Source organism: Trachemys scripta, chromosome 15, assembly GCF_013100865.1.
Source record: "Trachemys scripta elegans isolate TJP31775 chromosome 15, CAS_Tse_1.0, whole genome shotgun sequence".
Classification (NCBI taxonomy): domain Eukaryota; kingdom Metazoa; phylum Chordata; order Testudines; family Emydidae; genus Trachemys; species Trachemys scripta.
The window spans coordinates 611,548-632,444 of record NC_048312.1 but is presented as its reverse complement, the minus strand read 5'-3'; the positions used below and the strand labels follow the sequence as shown (position 1 = coordinate 632,444).

Sequence of the window (20,897 nt, the reverse complement as noted above, 5' to 3'; positions counted from 1 at the left end):
GTATTGGTAATGATCTGTTCCCAGAGTAAATCTGAGAAACCTCTTGTGAGCGGGATGTATGGCTATGTGGAAATAGGCATCTTGGAAGTTAAGGGCTGAGAACCAGTCCCCTTTTTCCAGTGCTGGTATTATTGCTAGTGTGACCATCCTGAACCGTTGGGACCCTTACAAATTTGTTGAGCTTTCTGAGATCTAGACTAGATCTCTGTCCTCTGTGTTTTTTCTGGGTTAAGAATTAGGGGAGTAAAACCTTACTCTCTGTGTTGTGGTGGTACCTGTTCCCTGGCACCCAGATGTAGAAGGTGGTTTACTTCTTGATGTAGAAGGTGACCATGAGAGGGGTTCCTGAAAAGGGATGGGGAGGGTCTAAACTGCAGAGTTGCTGATGAGTAGGCCTTGCAGCCAAGAAGGTCCAGTTGTTTCCACTCTGTCATATGGAGTGGACCTATATTGATGCTGTCTACTGCACTGGTTGACCAAGTCAATGACCAAAGAGTTCGGTAAGGGGTGGGAGAATAAAAAGTCCGTCCGATTGAATACTTTTTAAATCGGCCCTCTTGCAGGTGGGTGGTATCGTTGCTGGGGTCTGCCATATGTTTTTGGCTGATTCCATGAGCATATCGTTTATTGAGAGTGCTATTTTTTAAGCCAAGGAGGTTTACAGAATGTCTAGCAGCTTATGTTGGGACTCTGGGACTTCCTTCAGAGGAATCTCTAGGCAGTCTGCCACTCTTTTGAAGAGTTCCTGAAATTGTTTGAAGTCGTCCATGGTGGATGCATTCTGGCCTCGTCAGGGGAAAAGGAGGAATTTTTAGCAGGTGGTTTAGTGTCCAGTTCCAGGGTCTCCTCCTGTTCTTCAAAGGTCTCCTCGGGAGCTCTGATAGTGCAGGCACCAAAGATGGTGGTGGTGATCTAATCCCTTCCCTGTACGGACTGGGGGGGGGGCTGCTGTATTGCCTCTTATATACAGCCCAGGGGTTCCAATAAGTCCACTGGGTGGGGAAAGGTACAGGTGAAGGCATCCATGGGTGACTGTACCATGGATGCATGTGGTGTCTGTGGTAAAGTCTTGATCGCATGAGTCCTAGGGTTGCCATTGGTCAGACGGGAGAAGAGTGGTATGGCGAGAAAACACCCTCCTTCTCATTATCTTCCTCCTCACTGGAAAACGGAGGGGCCAGCGGTGAAGAAGGATGGTCTGGTACCATGCATACCGGGGACACAGGGCCAAAGAGTGGGGATTCTGGTGTCCGTGATACTATTAAGACTTTATGCTGTAGGAAGTGGCGCAGTGCCGATGGTTCCAGTGCTAAAGTGGAGTGGTGCTGATGGTTCCAGCACCAAAGTGGCATGGTGCCAATGGTTCCATTGTAGTTGCAGTGGTCGGTGTCGATATATGGGCTGGAGCAGGAGGTGGCAGCATAGCCTGTGGTGAGAGTCTCAGTGTCGTGTCATTAGGTGGTTCTATTGGTACTGCGACATAGGAGATAGGCTTTTGCTTGCCTCTCAACTCCGAGTCTGCTCACTCGGGGTTGGCAGATGCTACAGTGTGGGCAGTGCCGGAGGATCCTGGTGCCTCGTACGTACTCAGCTGCAGTGCGGTCAGTACCAAAGATAGAGAACGGATCGGGGCTCATTCCTTTTTTGGCAGCTCTTTGGGATGAGAAGTTGCTGCTCTTTTCCTCGTAGCCTTTTTGGAAGAATGAGCCTCTCTCTGTGAAGAGGGAGAAGTCTCTGGAAATCGTTGTCCAGAGGGGGTTTCTGCTGGTTCGGATTGGATGCCAGTCACAGAGACTTCTCAATAAGGATAAATTTAAGAAGCAGGTTTCTGTTCCTCCGGCGCGAGCCTTTAAGATGCTGTAGTGAGCACATTTTTGTGGAATATGTGATGCTCCCAAGCAGCAGATGCACTGAGAATGCACTGTTACCGGGATTGCCTCCTGGAATGAAAGGCAGCGCCTGAAGCCCAGTGAACCGGGCATGACTTCGAACAATGGTGGTTCACCCCGAGGGTGAAAACGAACTATTCTTAGGGGTAGGAAAAATGAATGAAGAAAAAAATGTTAACTGTAAAGTAAATGGGGAAGAAAAAGGGTAAGTAATCTAACTAGTATGCAAAAACTATTCTAAAAGACTATTTTTGAAACACTAAATAAGCTAATGATTTTAAGACTACTGGGAGCTCTGTCTTAGGCCAAAGACGGTTGAGAAAGAACTGAGGGGGGTTGGATTGCATATGCTGGATGAGGCATTGATGGCACCATGCAATAGAGACAGCACATGTGCAACCTGGACAGGTACTGCTGCTGAAATTCTCCAATCAACGGCGCAGGGACGCACCATCACTAGAAGTGGAGCACCCACAGGAACACTCCTCGAAGAAGAATAGTAAGGCGCTCTCTCTCCCATCCTCCATATATAATCATGGATATGTTTCTTCCTAGCAGACAACAATGGACTGGATAACTGATCAGGAAAACCGTTCAGAAAAGAGCCTCTGAAATAAAGGAGACTAATTTAAAATGAAAGCCTGTAAGTCTCTCTGAAAAGGAATGCAATTACATTATGATGTGTCACATTACAATAGGGCTTGCATTATTTGGTCATTTCTTCTTCTAACCTGTTTGGACTACCTCAAGCATATAATTATCATCTCACTCTCTATAAGCAGTATAGTGTCCTCCCTTCAAAAAGCATATCTGCTTTCACATACAGGATTTCTAAGGTAAGAAAATGAATTTCAGAACACTTGAATCTCACAGATGCTTTGTGAGTCAAGTACCAGGAGTTTTGAACTAGAGTCTTTTCAAGTCTCCAAGTAGCCTACAATTACTATACTACCTTACCTGACTTCACGTTCTTTGTCCTTCTCTTCCTGCATTGGACACTACGAAGAGATCTTAGCACTGATAAGTGTTCTAGTCTATTCCATATTTTCCTTTGATGTTAAGGATTGCAAGTTTATACTCTTTGCCCAAAACCTTCAACAAGAGCAGTAGCATGGATTCCACAGACCTAACCAGGTGCACATAATTTTCACGTCTTTAATCTAGGTATGTGATACTGAACAACAAAGCTGCTTCACTTAAATCTCAGGGAATTAGGTATGTAAAGTTCATCATAAGCATCTTCAAAGTAAAGATTATTAAAACTAAAGTCCCCTGAACTGCTTTATCAGTCAATTGAACTACCCATATTTCTCATTAGATTTGCCATCAGATCTGGGGGAAGCTTCTCCATTCCAGGTCTCTGGTGGAGGAATGCAGAAAAAGCAATGCTGTCCTATCATATTAGCCAGAAAATGTATTAACAGCCTAGACAGAGCTGTGCTTTCAGATAGGATGTCATTTCCAAAGCAAAGATTCACAATACCCATAAAAGGAAAATGTTTACAATATTTAACTGTCCAACACCACTGACTCCTTTTAATTAAAGTAGATTAAAAATCAGACTCAGATTTGTAAATGCTCTTCAGAGACATTAAATACACCCTCTAAATATTGAATATAGGAATTTCTGGTCAAATTAATTATTCTGACCTCTGATAGGTACCAGTACTGCCTCGAAATACAAATAAAGTTCATATCTTAGCCACAATGTTAGTTACATGCCTTCTGTCATTACTCCATCTGTCTGGATTGTTTTCACCTGGTCTGAATAGAATTTTGCCAGAGATGCTCTAGTTTGGCAAAACAGTAAACTTAACTTTTAATGCAATTAATTCCACCACATCCTGCAATTCACAAAAGTAACTTGCCCTTAAAGTAACCCAAGGGCCAATTAATCTTCCTGTTGCTCTGGAGAAATGATCATTTCAGTGAGTTCCTGTTCATTCTAGCTAGGAATCTCTCATAAGCTAGGAAACATCCTTCAGTTCTATAAGCAATATGGAGTGCAAAGGTTAGATTTTTACAAACACATTTTCTTCTTGCAAGGGAATCGGTCTACCCAGTTTGCTACAGAAAGGGGGAATTCTTCAGCTGGTGACATTTCACAAGTGGTGTAATAGCATTCAAGATGTTTTCCCTGCAATGTTTCTAAGCAATATTCCACAGAAGCATGACTACTGGTAAGAAAAAAGGTCACTGAAAGATCTCATTGAATAGACTCAGTAGAGATTTCCTATAGAATGCATTCACTTTTCACCTGGGCTCAATTCATTAACTCGGGGCCACAGGGAATAAGCAGAGTGCTCTCAACCTAGACAAGAGCGGATGTTCGTACCCCACAACAAGTGGCACTCTGCACAGAAGAGGGCTAACACTTGAACAGCAGTTTAGGACTGCCGACCATTGACATAGGTGTAAGGGGAAACCCAGAAAGGGCTTTGCCCTTCCTCAAGTGTTACATTTTTAAACTGAAAAGAGTATTTTAGAAGTTAGGAAATCTGTTATAAACTATCATACATGTTTTAAAAATTTTTACAGAACATTCAAACAAAGCATACTACAATAGGTCCAGACTTGGTTAAAATGATAACGCTTATTGTGAAAGCAAAATAATGCACAATACGGTAAGATTTGCCTGAATCAACTGGGAGCAGATTTTCTTCTTTCCTACAAAAAGGTTGAAGTATTTATGTACAGGTGAGTTTGTACTCAGTCATACATTCTTATTCATGATTTAATGAATCCTCCATAGGAGCTATACCTGACATGGCCAGTCAGTGATTAACAGACATAAATGCAGCTACTGCGTGCATTTCTTATACTTGGACCAACTGGATTAGCCAGGATGGGCAGGGATGCTGTCCTAGTCTCTGTTTGCCAGAAGCTGGGAATGAGCGACAGGGAATGGATCACCTGATGATTACCTGTTCATTCCCTCTAGGGCACCTGGCATTGGCCATGGTCAGAAGACAGGATACTGGGCTAGATGGACCTTTAGTCTGACCCAGTATGGCCGTTTTTATGTTATGTTCTTATGTATTCAGCAGCCTCTGACACTTACTACATTTATCATGGTAGTCCCGCCGTCACAAACAAGATTGTTTCTAATGGTTATTAAACCTCAGACCACCCCATTTTTCTTCCCAGCCTGCCTGCTTCAGGAGTGTTCCAGGTTTAACAGTGGTGAAAGGAGAGCTCTCACACCAATTCTAGTATGTAGTGTTGTTATAGTGTGTGTATATTAAAGAGAGGTGGTGAGTGAAGTAATATCTTTTACTGGACAAACTTCTGTTGGTGAGAGAGAAGTTTTCGAGCTTACACAGAGCTCTTCTTCAGGTGTAGGATATGTACTCAGAATGTCACAGCTAAATACAAGGTGGAACAGATAGTTTAGCATAAGTAGTTAACACATATTTCAAGGGACCATTCAAGGTGAAGTGGCCCACTGAATAGAGATACCCAATTTATGGTTTACTACAAAAATCTACAACCCACTGACAATCCCCCCCAGATACTATTCCCCCCCCCTCCTTTCCTCACTGTGACTGGTTATAAATTGGCCACTTCACCTTGAATGATTCCTTGAAATAAGTTTCAGAGTAGCAGCCGTGTTAGTCTGTATCCACAAAAAGAACAGGAGTACTCGTGGCACCTTAGAGACTAACAAATTTGTTATTTCTTGAAATAAGTGTTAATACTTATGCTATCTATTTCATCTTCTATTTACGTGCGACACCCAGAGGTGAGGTCTACACTATAGACCTATATTGGTATAACTACTTCACTCAGGGGTGTGAAAAATCCACAGCCCTGAGTGATGTAGTAATACTCATCTAACCCCTGGTGTAGACAAAGAGCTTCTCCCATTGACATAACTACCACCTCTCAGAAAGGTGTAATAACTATGCCAACAGGAGAAGCTCTCCCATCAGCATAGGAGCGTCTTCACTTAAGTGTGACAGCAGTGCATATGTGCCGATGCAGCTGTAGCGCTGTATGTGAAGACAAGTTTCCCAGACAAGCTCTGTGTAAGCTCAAAGGCTCGTCTCTCTCACCAACAGAAGTTGGTGGTCTCACCAATGATAGTGTCAGTCTGAAGCTACTCATTCATAGAATCATAGGCTTTGGCTGCACTGGCGCTGTACAGCGCTGCAAATTTCTGCGCTCAGGGGTGTGAAAAAACACTCCCCTGAAGACAGCGAGTACAGTGCTGTAAAGCGCCAGTGTAATCAGTGCCTGCAGCACTGCACGCTCGCTCGCAGCACTGCAAGCTATTCCCCTCGGAGAGGTGGAGTACTTACAGCGCCGTGAGAGCTCTCTCGCAGTGCTGGCGGTGCGACTACACTCGCGCTTCACAGCGCTGCCGCAGCAGCACTGTGAAGTCCTCAGTTAGCCGAGCCCATAGAATATCAGGGTTCGAAGGGGCCTTCAGGAGGTCATCTAGTCCAACCCCCTGCTCAAAGCAGGACCAATCCCCAACTAAATCATCCCAGCCAGGGCTTTGTCAAGCCTGACCTTAAAAACCCCTAAGGAAGGAGATTTCACCACCTGCCGAGGTAACCCATTCCAGTGCTTTAACCACCCTCCTAGTGAAAAAGTTTCTCCTAATATCCAACCTAAACTCCTCCCCACTGCAACTTGAGACGATTACTCCTTGTTCTGTCATCTGCTACCACTGAGAACAGTCTAGATTCATCCTCTTTGGAACCCCCTTTCAGGTAGTTGAAAGCAGCTATCAAATCCCCCTTCATTCTTCTCTTCCCAGTTCCCTCAGCCTCTCCTCATAAGTCATGTGCTCCAGCCCCCTAATCATTTTTGTTACCCTCCGCTGGATTCTTTCCAATTTTTCCACATCCTTCTTGTAGTGTGGTTCCCAAAACTGGACACAGTTCTCCAGATGAGGCCTCACCAATGCCGAATAGAGGAGAGTGATCACATCCCTCGATCTGCTGGCAATGCCCCTACTTATACAGCCCAAAATGCCGTTAGCCTTCTTGGCAACAAGGGCTCACTGTCAACTCATATCCAGCTTCTCGTCCACTGTAACCCCTAGGTCCTTTTCTGCAGAACTGCTGCCTAGCCATTCGGTCCCTAGTCTGTAGCAGTGCATGGGATTCTTCCGTCCTAAGTGCAGAACTCTGCACTTGTCCTTGTTGAACCTCATCAGGTTTCTTTTGGCCCAATCCTCTAATTTGTGTAGGTCCCTTTGTACCCTATCCCTACCCTCCAGCGTAGCAACCACTCCTCCCAGTTTGGTGTCATCTGCAAACTTGCTGAGGGTGCAGTCCACGCCATCCTCCAGATCATTAATGAAGATGTTGAACAAAACCGGACCCAGGACCAACCCTTGGGGCACTCCGCTTGATACCAGCTGCCAACTAGACATCGAGCCATTGATCACTACCCGTTGAGCCCGACGATCTAGCCAGCTTTCTATCCACCTTATAGTCCATTCATCCAGCCCGTACTTCTTTAAATTGCCGGAAAGAATACTGTGGGAGACCATATCAAAAGCTTTGCTAAAGTCAAGGAATAACATGTTCACCGCTTTCCCCATATCCACAAAGCCAGTTATCTCATCATTGAAGGCAGTTAGGTTAGTCAGGCATGCCTTGCCCTTGGTGACTCCTTTAATGGCTTCTTCTCTCTTAAGAGCTCATTTTTGTGAACAAGATAGACAGTTACAGGAGAAATAACCCCCCTTCCCGCTTCCAGGTGACTGCTGTAAATCTCTAGGATGGCACTACTGGCCTACCAGGTTGGCTTGGAGTGGAGAGTGCAAGCACCCAGCGGTGACTATTGTTAGACGGGATGTAACAATGAGGCCCTCTGGGAAAGAGATTGTCTTCTTCATGGGGGATTTCTAAATGAGCCACTTGCCAACACCACTAGGACAACACATGGTGCGAGATTCCCAGTATGCCATGCCTCACATAATCCTTGAGTAAGACAGAATAGATCTAGTCACCGTCCCCTTACAGTTCTTAATTGCAGTTCTGTTTACACTATTTACCCTGAAACATCTAACATTAATTGCTTGATTACACGGAGTTTGAATCTTTCTAACTTTATGAACATACAAATAGTCTATGAGCAGAGCTTCAATCCCTTCATACTTCAATCCCTTTTAGATATTTATTTGCTGTGTGCAAAATGCATGGATTCAAAGTTATAGCTACACCTACACCTTAGGATCAGAAAAAAGGATGCTTACCCTCAGTCTATTTACAGGACTATCCATGCACTAATGCAGCTGGTAAATGGCACGCTCCGTTAAACCACTCCTATGGTACTTAGCCAGGCACCTGAAAGGCACAGCCTGGGCAAAGAACATACCCCTTCAAAATCTCTAAACAAAACATGGCACAAAGGGGGCAAGTGCAAATCTAATAAATGAAAATAAAGCCCTCATTTGGTAAGTTTAAGGAAATATGCTCAGTTTGCTCATTTACAAATGTTTGCAGTTCCTGGTTTTGTAACATAACATTTGTTTAATAAGCAAGAGACAGGTAAGTCATTTCATTATCGGAACTGACCTACACCTAAATGTAGCTGGAGGCTACAGAAATGCGAGCTACTGTATCTTCTCCTGAGCTTTGTTAAAATGATACTGATCTACTGAGTAAGAGTGGTACTACTGTGCCAGCTGTTAGTGTTTTGCCTGATTTATTTTCTTGAAACTGCTTAATAAAGCACATGATCCTAACACTACAAAAGCATTAAGGTAAGGCCAGCAGAAAGCCTGGCTGTGCTCATGTGAGCACTCTGGCAACAGTGACTAAATAAACCAAATCTCTGCTAGGATTTTTATTGGTACTGTACTACAATGGAAACTATTTTCATGTTGTATTCAATCACATCACAGCAGAAGGAATTATTTTTATCCAGACGACCAACTCAACCAGATTAATAAAATATGTGATAGTCCAGGCTGAATTAAAAAATCTCCTACCCATTCTACAGAATCAAATTTGGTTGCTTGAAGTATCATAACGTGGGATTATGAACTAGACATTAGCGCAGAGAATAAATATAGCTTCTGGTATTGTGATTTAAGCATCACCAGGGTGAGCCAATACGGTGGAATGAATCCTGACACTTGAAATAGAATCTTCTGGAGTCCAAAAGCCCAGCCAGCTGCCAAGAATAATATTTCAGTGGTTCAGTCAATACTTCTGTATGCATGGCCTAGAGGGCTTTGCACAGCCATAACCACAGGAGTTACTGTATGCTTGGTGGAATAGTAAAAACAGACATTTATGAATGTATAGTTTGTAGACATCTTAAAAGCAATTTGAGGGAGGAAGATGGAGACGGAAGCTTGATAAATGGACAGACGCCTCCAACAAGCTTACATTCCCTCAGTTATTTCTACTTAACAGTTTTTAATCTGATACAGCAGTAGTTGGAAATACTAAAAGAACATCTCTGGGCTTCAGAATGGAGAGAAGAGACGAGGTGTCAGAGATATGGAAGCTAACCCATTACCCTGAGCTGCAGTGGGAATATGGCTATTCTGAAGCACTGTTCATTTCAGTGTCTAGTAACACTCAAAGCAAGAGACCCTCTCACGCATTTCACATGTGATTTCTATTTCTGCCCTGATGTAAAACACAATATCACACATCATGCTATAAAGAGAGGCAGCCCTGCTGGTTCAAGCAGGTTTTTCCAAAGAAATATAATAGCCTACAGCTGCCAGAAGCAGAGGGTCATTGCTGGAGAGGGGCACAGCACATTCGGTTTGCTAGATTTTCCTTTAAAGAATGTCAATAAAACAAACTGCCAAATGTGTTTTTTAAAAATGTCCTGCTATGCGGCAAACCACTAGGGTCACTGCATAGTTATCACAATCCAGGCAAGTTAGCAAAAATGAGTCTCCACAACACAGACAACTTGCTAACTGCATTCACAGCACATTCCCTCATCTCACACACTATTTCTGTGGCCAATGGCAATTTATTTGTACGTAACTACTGAGCAAGCTTTGTAGACTCTGCTTCCAACACAGGAGCCATATTAGGAAATAGCCGGAAAAGAGAGATTTACTGTTTACGATCCATACACCAAACACAATCAGACACACACAAAGGCGCAATCACTGTGGCACACAGAGGTGGAATCACAGTGGCAAATGCACACAGAGCGGCACTCATACAGGCAAACTGGTCAGCACACACTCATGGCCGTGGAGGAAGAGGAATGCAATTTGTGCATGCATTCTAAGCGTGAAGCAGAGCAAATAACAAAGCTGACCTATGCACCAACACAGGCACATGCACACAGGCTGAGGCAGCTCCACCCCTTGCACCCTTGTGACCATCCCATCCCTGTTTTTGTGTGAATGTTCTGCTCGCCCCCCAGTGGGACCCCAGAGAAGCTGTTGTGGGCCTGCAAGCCTCATTAACCCCTTCAGGGCTAGGCCATTCCAAATACCATTTCAGCACTTTCCCAACATAATGAAACAGTGATAAGAGGTATGATAGGTTCTGCAGGCTTTTACCTTCCTCCAAAACCTGATTACACATCTCCAAAGGATTGGACCCAGGAATGAATAAAAAAGGCATTATCCCCCCACCCCACCCACCCCCAGCAGTAATGAGCTTGTGCTTCCCTCCCCGGGGTTCAGTGCCCACTGCAAATCTACATGCCGGATCAGATTTCTGCTCCCCACTACACAGTCACCGCCAAAGCCCCTTTTGGCACATTCTGTCAAGTTACAGCACAAGGGGGCTGCATCCAGGCCAGAACCAGAGCTACAAAGCTACTAGTCCACCTTTCTCCTCTTTGTGCCTCCTACCCGTGGGCCAGTGCAGGGAACCGAGTTGAGAAATGAAAGGAAGCGAAGAAAAATTAGTGCTCACTAATGCTGCCAGTCACAACCTAGGGAGGATAACGTAGCCCCACACAGCACCCAGCATACTTTGGGTGCTGTAAAATAATGTGATTGTGAAAACAGCAATAGAACATGTATGCTGCCCTAGCAATGGCATGGAACTGCTCAATTCCCAGGTCACCTATAAAGGAGAAGAGGGAAAGGTCACTCCCACTCCCAGGATTTACCTGTGGGGGATGGGGAAGGGTTTGCTCAACCCTCACCATGGTCACCTGTAGAGGAGAGGGGCGCAGGATGCTCCCAGGATTTATCTGTGGGGGGGAACACTGGGCAGCTGATCCCACCTCCTCACCATCACTCACCTTCTTCCGGGGCTGCCATTTCATCATATTTGTAAAGCAGAAATGTTGAGCATCAAGATATTGGCTGGATGCTGGTGGCAGATGCAGGGAAGCTGCAGCTGCAAGTCATGCTGCCTCCGTCCTGCCCCTTTAAATCTTTGCCATATTCACTGGAGAAGGAAATCACAGAGCCAGAAAAGGGGGAAAAGTCTCGAGTCTCTTGGTATTTAGTTCAAGAAAAACTGGTGGAAATGCCATAAAAACCCTGCCCATCAGGAAGTCCCAGAAGCAGCAGCTCCACTGCCTGAACAAGTCATTCTCCAGGGAAACCTGCAGCCTTGTGGGTCCCTGGGATAGGGATTCTCCTTCAGGGAAGAGCCTTGGTGAAGTAGGAGCTGCAATTCTCTCTCCTGCAGGAAATTAGCGCGCACACACACACACACCCGCTGCCATCCAAGCCACTCTGCTAACAAAGATCAAACCAATGATTTCCTCACACGCAGCCTGGAAGAATTCCCAACTCCGGGATGCATTTCTGCTTCAGTCAATTTTCACGAAGTAAATTCCAAAGGTATCAGCAGAACATACCCCCACAGACCCTGCAGTGCAAGGAGCAGCCTTGGCTGGGTGCCCAACTCTGCCCACAAAACTGCCACAAGGACAAAGTTACAAACGGGTGGGGAAATCCAGCAAGAGCCCCAAACTCCACGGCTCTGCCTGCACTAATGACTTCCTTCCCTCTGTACATGCACAGCCTGCCCCTCTCCAGCCAACAAGGCAGGAGCCTCCTGGGTCTTAGTGCCTCCCACATCTCCCCTGCACAGCCAAACTTCCTCTGAGGGATTACAGTCTAACACAAGCCTTTCATTTCAAAGGAACCCAGTGAAAAAAAGTACGGACAAACGAGTTAAAGGCACCCTTTCAAGCATTTGGACTGAAGCCTGTATGACAAACTCTGGACTCATGAGACAGAGATGCCTCAGATTATGGTGTTTCTCAAAGTTTCTTTAACAAGGATTGGCTGAGGCACTACATGGTCATGGAATACAGATTTTAAAGAAGTTTTGCACTTTGCCCTTTTCCAAATCTGAAATGCACAAATACCAACAAAAGCTCAAACACAAAGTTCTATACAGACATCTCGCAATGCTCACAATGCACAATAACAAAAGCACAGTAACAAAACCCAACTAAACCCAGAGCTTCCTGCCTGGCAGCCCTTAGCCCAGACACTAGTCAGAAAAGGAAAAGCAACCAGGTAACAACCTGTAGCCCGTATGGTCAGCTCCCTGCATCTGGAGAAACTGCATTTCTTTGCTATTTCCTAAGGTGACTCCTCATTTTGTCTGCTTGCATTCGTGAGTTCTCTCCGTAGGAAGAATATAGATGCATGAAGCAGTATTCTATCATTTAAAGGCAGATTAATTCTGCTTTAACAATTTTTACATTGAGAAAAGAAAGGCAGTGCTGTAGGTAATAATCCTGAAGAAGCAGCTGTGGGGAAGGACTGCAGGCAAACAGGTCTCTCTTACTTCTATTATTCAAATGAACAGCCCCACGCATACATGCATCCCCCACACACACAGCGCTGTAATGTAATCATCACATATTACACTGCATGTATGGAATTCTCCCTACTGCCTGCATCCGTAGGACCCAGGCCCTCAACTGGGCAGCTCAATTCCCAGAAAATTACTAATTACAGTTGACTATTTCCAAATTCCTTTGAACTCGATATGTGCTCATACTGTATTAATATTCAGAGACACATAGTTAGAGAGTGTTACTATCATATTAATTACAAGGTTAGAGTCCCTCTAACAAGATATTTGCTCAGCAGTGGACTTGGCTGAAATCCTGTCCTTTGATGACATCATGCGGACACAGCACTTTGAAATTCCCTTTTTCCCCCCATCAGAAAAGTTATAGCATTTTCTATTAAATCATATTTTTCTTGGCATTTATTTTGCTGATTCAAATCAGAAGAAAAATCAGAGAAGGGGAGAAAGAAAGGGAACTGGACAGCAAAGAAATGGGAGAGCAAGAAGAGGTGCAGAGAAAGGGAAGAACAAGAAGAGCAGACAATTCTCCATTGCACTGAACACTAGCTTAGTCAATAATAAAAGCAAACACATTAAACTAAGCTAAGTGTCTGAGTGGTGCTCGCCTACCTACCGGTCTGATATTCATGCTAATGTCCCTTCCCCTGGCTGGGGACCCCTAACCTCCATAGTGCCCACACCAAATCAGGCAGTTTCAAATTTCACTACAAACATTCAGCACAACATTTCCATGGTTTATCCACCTCTGTTCTAGCTGCTTACAAAATGATTGTTTAATCATTTGTTCCAGTATCTTTACAGGTATCAAAATTAGGCTGACTAGTGTATAAATTCCTTGGGTCGTCTTTGTTCCCATTTTTGCTCTTCTCCAGTCCTCTGGGACCTCCTCAAAGATAACTGCTAGCAGTTCCAAGAATGCTTCTACTAGTTCCTTATGTATTCTAGCATTAAGTTCATCAGTCCATGGTCAGATATTGGTAAGGAAGCAGAAGCCAGGATTATGTATAGTCTATACACTGTTTACTTTTAAGTATTGTTTTTCTAAAGTGTTTGAGACCCTCAAATGCCTCCAGGTTCCCCTAATGAGCTATGATAGTAAAGTGGCAGGTTACAGTTAAAATTATGGATGGTCTTAAATTAGAGAGAATTGCCAAAGCAGGAAATATGAAGTAGTGATGAAACATATCAATTACCAGCTCTTTATTAACACAGTCTACAGCCTTATCTGTAATGTTTGAACCCTTTACGAGCAACAAGATGCAATGGAAGAAGTTGAGAACAAAGAAAGTAACTAGAGGTTTGCTGGTCCCAGGGATGGACTGTCCTTGCCATTGCTTTGAAGACAATCCAAGATGCCCCCTTAGTTCCATATACACTGAGTTCCTTGTGCCATGTGTGGGACAGAAGGCCTGCCCCATTCACAGTAAGTTCAGAGGGCTAGTTCTATAAAAAACGAACACTGTCATTGCTTCATGCATTATGTTCCATACAAACAAAAGGCACTGTTACACTGGGCTAAATATGAAATATCTTGGTTTCATTAGTTAGTCTCTATCGAGGCATTTATACCATGCTCATGACCATGGTATGAGTGCCTTTTCTCAGGTGCTCTAGGAAGATATGATTCTCATAATGAAAACATTTCAATGGAGAACAATGCAAATATGCTGTATTCATAAGAAGGTTTTAAATAGAGTCTCCCCACTTTGGAAGAACTTCTGTGCCAAATTCCTCTGAAGGTTACTGGTCTCCTGTGCCGTTAAGACACAAAGTGTGTCACAGAGCACTGTCATTTCCACAGGTTTACCATTTTTTCCTTTTGAAAGCTCTTATAAAGAAGATCAGACATTTGAATCTGATGAAAGGCAAATAAGAATCTAAGGGCTTGTCTACACTGAGACTTAGTGTGCAGCGAGCTGGGGTTAGGGGAGGGGGGTCCCAGGAGGGGTGCTTAGGGGACAAAGACCAGGGGGGTTGGATGAGGAGGGGGGCAGTCAGGGGGTGGGAAGTGGGAGAGGTCAGCTTGCTGCACACTAATTGGCCATGTGGACTGTGCTGCCACACACAAAGTTTCATCAAAGTGCATTACAAAACTTTTAGTGCACAGTAGCAGGATCCACACAGAGAGACAGAACACACCAAGCTAGTGCATTGTAGAGTGACATCCTGGCTTGCCACACAGTAAAGGTGGGTCTACACTTGGAGCTGAAGGTGTAATTTCCAGATTAAGACGACATACCTGTCCTAGCTCTTATCGAGTAAACACACTAAAAATAGAAACATGGCTGCGATGATGTGAACGGCAGAAGGGGCTAGTCACCCAAGTACATACCTAGCATCCGGGACGGGAACATACTTGATGCAGCAAGCCTTCCATGTCGTCACAGCTACACTCTGTTTTTAGCGTGCCAGCTTGATCAGATCTAGCATGGGTTTGTCTCCTCAAGGTAGAAATTACACCTTTCACCTCAAAGTGCAGACATACACTAAATATCTATGTAGACAAGCCCTACAATTCAAACCCAAATAACAGATGAGAATACTCACATTAGCATCAGATGAAGAGCACTGTTGATAATAGTTCATCTCTAGATGGAAGGTTTTCCCCACTCCCCAGACACACACACATCTCACTGATATGGAATTATCTCAGCATCTCCATTAGGAGATTTGGCTGATAATTGAGCTGTCTATACAATTTCTTACCTTATCTTACTATTGAAGGGCAACTTGGGCATCCAGACCTAAGCAATTCTGAATATACTATTTAAGAAAATAGAAATTATTTTATTCATTATTGTCTCCAGAATCTTTCATTTCACAATCTTCCTACTGGCAATTTTTTTTTAACCCCTAAAATTTAAAGAAAGAGAACCAACTACGGCTAATTTCTAATAATTAAAACTTTCTTTTAGTAGAATCAAAGAACAAATGAAAAAGCAGATTTTGGTGACTGAGGTATATGGATCAGTGCTTGGGGCAGGATGCCAAAAAGGCAGCTGGATTGTAACTCTGCCTACAGACAGTAGATAATGTTTTCACCCCTCAGCTCATAGTTGAGAAACAAGCCAAGGAGTTTAATCCTACAGTATCTAGTAGTGTAACGGAGATGGTGAGAGGAAAAGATAAAGAAGCTGAAACGCTCATGGAATAAACAGCCTCAGTGTTCAGTAACCAGTGGAATCTGATCATAATGATTGACAGTAATTTCAGTGATAAATTCAATAAAAGTGCCATATAAAATTGCAAACTGAAAGAGTTTGGACTGTACATGGAAAATAGAAAAAGATGGAACAGGAAGGACAGGCTGGTATTAAACTGCTTTGTGCCAGCCAGCTTTAAAGAGGAAGTGAATGTAAATGTGTTAAGTGTTTGTACAGAACCTAGCATAATGGATCCTGGTCCATGACTCAGGCTCTTAGGCACTTCAATAATACAAATAAAATAAAATAAAATAAAATAAAGAATAGATTATGAACCCACAGTGCTGAGTAGGGTACACATTTTTCAGCATATGCTCACATAAATCTATTTTCTCTAGACAGGAATAAACGAATGTATAGGTTGCAAAGTAGGTCCCAGTGAGGTCAATGGTTTTCACTTCACATCTATTTGCCGAAACAGGCAAGGGCTTTCACTCATAGAATTCAGGGTGAAACCCATTTCACCCATGAAGGGAGTACCACTGTAGCTCTCCTTTGTCCCTAGGGATGGTCTTGCGGTCAAGATCTAGGACAGGACTCAGCAGATCTGGCTTCTGTCACAAACTGCCTGTGTGACCTTGAGCAGGTTGCCTAATCTGTGCCCCCACTTCCCTCTAGGTTAATTGGGGATAACAGCACTTCCCTACCTTACAGAAGTGTGGGGAAGATAAATCCATTAGTGATGCACAGAAAAAAAGAGCCAAACAAACTGCCAGCAGAAGCATTGGTTGAGGTTTGTAATCTACTATAAAACTCTCTGGAAGAAGAGCTCCAAGGGAAAAGGGTGCATGACACTGTTCTGTTCATTTGCTACACTGGAACAAATGTAACTTGCCTCTGATTTAATAGAGGCTTTTGCCTGCCTGAATTCTCGGGCAATCAATTTCTCCAGCTGACCTGAGGTTCCATCAATGGAGGTCAAAGGTGAAACTCCGGTGAAGAAAACTAAGGAGACAAGCAGCATCTTAGTTCTCATTTACTAGTTCAGGTAATTTAACACAGAGATTTATTACTGGAATGCCCATATGATTCCAGCTGCCATGTCATGGCTAGAGTATTTGCTCTACAACGTTTTCCCCACTGCTGGCAGGACTGACTACTGAGCCACAGCTAGAAGCACGACTTTGGAAGGCTTCAGCATCCAGGTTCTTTTCTCCAGTAGACCAAGTTGCACTGAAGCTTGCAGAGCTTTAGCCAGACCTATTGGCTCTGCTCTGAGCCAGTTCTCTACAGGTTTTAGGAGAGTCAAAACTCCTGAACGCATATGAAAAGAACAAGGTTTGCCTGAGGGTCATAACCAGGCTTACTGAGATGATGTAGAACCGCAGCTCCTACTGTTCCGCGGAACATCTCGCAGGGCAACCCTCTATACAGAGGAAAGGAGCTGGGGTCCATCATCCAGTTTGTTCAGAGTGCGGTGTTCCTACTGCAAAGTGAAAAGTCAGTTACGCACAAGATATGTAAATCTGGGCTGTATCAAAGCTTATTCTGCCTAACAGCCTCCTTGCCTTGCTCTTTCCTCACTTTGAGATGAATTAAGTCAATGTCACAGGTAAGGACAAGTATCCATTTCTGCACTCAGACTGTAAAGGATCCAGAGGACTAAGGGAAATTAAAGATCCACACCACTGTAAGACTGCATTTATTACACAGATGTGTAACCAGCTTTTCAGTACGTGCTCATACATAGTGCCTAATGTAATGAAGGCCTGGCCTGGCCTGGCCCACCACAGCTGTGCAGCACTAGGAGCAAAGGCAAGCACCCTGAAATCATACATCATGTCACAGCACTAGATAGTGGTTCAGCTCATTAAGCGAGACACTATCAAGAGAAAAGCTCTCACATGGCCCCTGATGCTCTTGTGCTCCTAGCATGACTGTGTCACTTCACTCCCTCCCTGTCTCCCCATTCTGCTGAATGGGGATGAGACAGCACTCCGTGGAGCCTCCAACCTGACAGCACTTGGTCTGAAGATGAATACTGGACGTCATTAGATGTTTGGGTGCTACGCAGAGGGTGGTGATGTTTTGGCACCTACTGGTTGATCCCTTAAAGCTTCACCAGCCAACTTTAACTACATGTAGTCCTCCTATCCCTGAGGAATGCACGACTCCGGCTGACTCTAATGGGAGGTGTAGACCATGTGGAAAGGAGAGCAACCCTGGGTACAAGGCAGCTCAATTCCATCACACAGACTCTCAGCCTCTGCTGCTGAACTGGCCCCAGGGTCAGTGTCTACGAAACAAGCTCTAATGCCTCAACATCCCAAGAACAGACCCGTAGGCTCTTGGAAATGTATTGTTTCTCATTCTTTGAAAAACTAGTGTACAGCTCTGTAGAGTCCAATACCAGAGAAATCTGAAAGCACAGAAAGGATATGCCCAGACATCAGATCATGTCATCCTCCATAATACTATCAGAGCAGAGCTCATTTCACAGGCAGAATGCAAAATGTGCTCTTTTGATGTCCACAGCAGAAGGTTATTGAAATTCTCCCTGAGTAAAGATAATTAATATGAAGCAAAGCAGGAGGTGTGGATGCACACTCCCACTGCACAGGGAAAGGGAGCTGGCTCACTGTTAATCTCTATTCTTAACTTGGTGATTGGCATTTCTGCCATATTTAAACATAAATCTTTTTTCAGCAGCAGATGAAGAATTTCAATACTTATTTCCACAGCCACAGGAAATATCTGAAATAAATGTAATGCGAATGACACTAGTATCTGAGGGAAACAGCAACAATTACTTTCCTTTCCAATGTCTGAGAGTTATCTGAACTCTTTATAAAGAAAAATGCAATTTAATTCAGTCCTCAATTTCTCTTCCTTACACATACTTAGTATGGAGTCATTTCATATCCAAGATCGCCCTGCCTGCAATATGCCTTGGCATACAGCTGCCATATTCTTCACCAGGAGAAATTGGTAAAAGTCAAGCAAGTTCAAGTACTATTCGGGTCTTTGAAGCTTAAGTATATCAGTGGCCAAGTTCATTTAACAATGTGTAACCACAAAACAGAAAATAATCTTTGTCAATCAAAGGGAATGTCTCCAAGTCACTAAGACTATGTCTACACTGCAATGCAAGCCCATGCTCAGACTCAGGCTCAAGCCCTAACCCCTCTTCCATCTACATACAAATCTCTTAGAGACTCAGACCCAGGGTCTAAGGACCCCACAGTGGTGGAGGTTCTGAAGCAGAGTCCAGTCAGACCTAGAGTTTTGCAATGTGGATCCAGCAGTGGACTTCGCCCGGGGGTGGGAGGGGGAGAGGGGTGTCTGCCAACGTTATCTCACAATTCCACGGGCCAGGGTCCTTTGTATTCACTAGCCCATGAGTCGCCAATCAACTCCAAGAAAACTGAGGCAACCCCCTTTGTTCAAATACAGCTCAGCATTTAACCCTTCCATTTTATTCTGACCACTGAGCTGCAAACACAGTGAATCTTCTCCTGAGTCTGCAATGGCCACCACCCAAAAATCTTTTGCCAAGCATGCAGCTTCCTGGTTGCAGGAGCACAGCCAGATCTTGGTGAACCTCTGGTTTGAGGCCAGCAAAACATTCCATTTTGGTAAGAGGACTGGGAACGATTACGCCTCCCAGCAAACAGCAGAGAAGCTGGCAATGTTGGAAATTTACCAGACTGATGGCCAGTGCAGGGAGAAGATAAAGCCGCTCCAGACCAACTACTGAAAAGACAGGAACCAGAACTGCACCTCTGAGAACTTGTTTACAAGGACTTAAACTCGATACTGTATACTACATCGAGCACTGAGTCAGCAGTGATGCACAATGATCTGGTCAGCCAGGAAAGCGACCCACTGACCCCAGAATCCAGCATGGGAGCAGATGGGAGTCAGCAACAGGCACTGATGACGCCACTGAAGTGGCTCTGGTGATTAAACTGGTCCCCAAGGAGGCTTTGCCAGGACCCCAGCTGCAGGACTGACAGCCGGAACCTGGGTGCGCCAGCAGCAGCAGGGATCCCCGGGCACAGGGGGCGGCAATGGAACCCCGCATAAAACGTAGGGGGTCTGCAGCACCCCCTGCACCCCTAGGGAGTTGGGACAGGGAGGGATGCAGTGAGGGGGATGCAGCCCCATTCCCAGCACTTGGAGACGGGGATGCATACCTCCAACTCCCAGGTTCCAGCGATGGGGCGACAGTCCGCAGTTTGCAGCAGGGCACGTGCCACAGCTCAAGCCCAGCCACAGGAGGAATGCAAGGAGAAGAGGGCCGGGTAGCAGCGGGAGAAGCGCGTGCCACGCGACCCCTCAACAGCCACCTGCTGACCACTCGTGAGTGGCACTAGTTCCTCCCCTGCCATGACCCAGCCAATGGGAGCTGCGCCTGCGGGCGGGGGACAGGGCAGCACAATGGACCACCCCCACCCCCCGACAGCCCCAAAGGCTAGGAGCCAGACATGCTGGCTGCTTCCAGACCCGGGAGCTGTGCAGGCCGCGGCACTAGCAGGGAGCCTGCCAGCCCTGCTGCGGCACTGCAAACCAGACATTCAACGGCCTGGTCAGCAGAGCTGTCAGGATTCCTTTTCGACCGGGTGTTCCTGTCCAAAACCAGACATCTGGTCACCCTAGTGCAATCACCACAGAGATGAGTTAGCACTGGAAGGAGTTTCGCTCTGAATACTCTGAGATTTGGGAGGCAACAACATGCAAGTGAGAAAACATCAAAGTACACCTCTACCCTGATATAACACGACCCGATATAACACGAATTCAGCTATAACGCGGTAAAGCAGTGCTCGGGAGGAGAGGGAGGGCTGCACACTCCAGCGGATCAAAGCAAGTTCGATATAACGCAGTTTCACCTATAACACGGTAAGATTTTTTGGCTCCCAAGGACAGCGTTATATCGAGGTAGAGGTGTATATAATGCCAAACCAGAGAAGATCATTCAGAGCACAAATCAAACTGCAGATGCAGTCTAACACGGAGGCCCTAATAGAGCAGCAGAGTGTGTGATTAAGCCTGGAGGGCTACATTTTCATCTCTAATCTGGACATACAAATGCATATAGCCAGATGCATTTAACCTCTGTCTTG

The 20,897-nt window shown here is 44.9% G+C and overlaps 1 protein-coding gene across 5 annotated transcripts in view; it reads right to left on the bottom strand.

Moving 5' to 3' along the window:
* TTC28 (tetratricopeptide repeat domain 28) overlaps nucleotides 1-20,897 on the bottom strand; it is a 435,889-nt gene that overhangs the window by 280,860 nt on the left and 134,132 nt on the right. For 2 of the 5 annotated variants that reach the window (XM_034791358.1, XM_034791357.1), the window contains exon 1: nucleotides 11,088-11,810. The exons of the other annotated variants lie outside the window; for them this stretch is intronic. Coding sequence is in view for 1 of the 2 variants with exons in the window: in XM_034791357.1 (XP_034647248.1) it covers nucleotides 11,088-11,114 (27 nt within the window). In the remaining variant the exon portion in view is untranslated. Of the gene's footprint in view, nucleotides 1-11,087; nucleotides 11,811-20,897 lie in introns of those variants that run through there. 5 annotated transcript variants of the gene reach the window in all.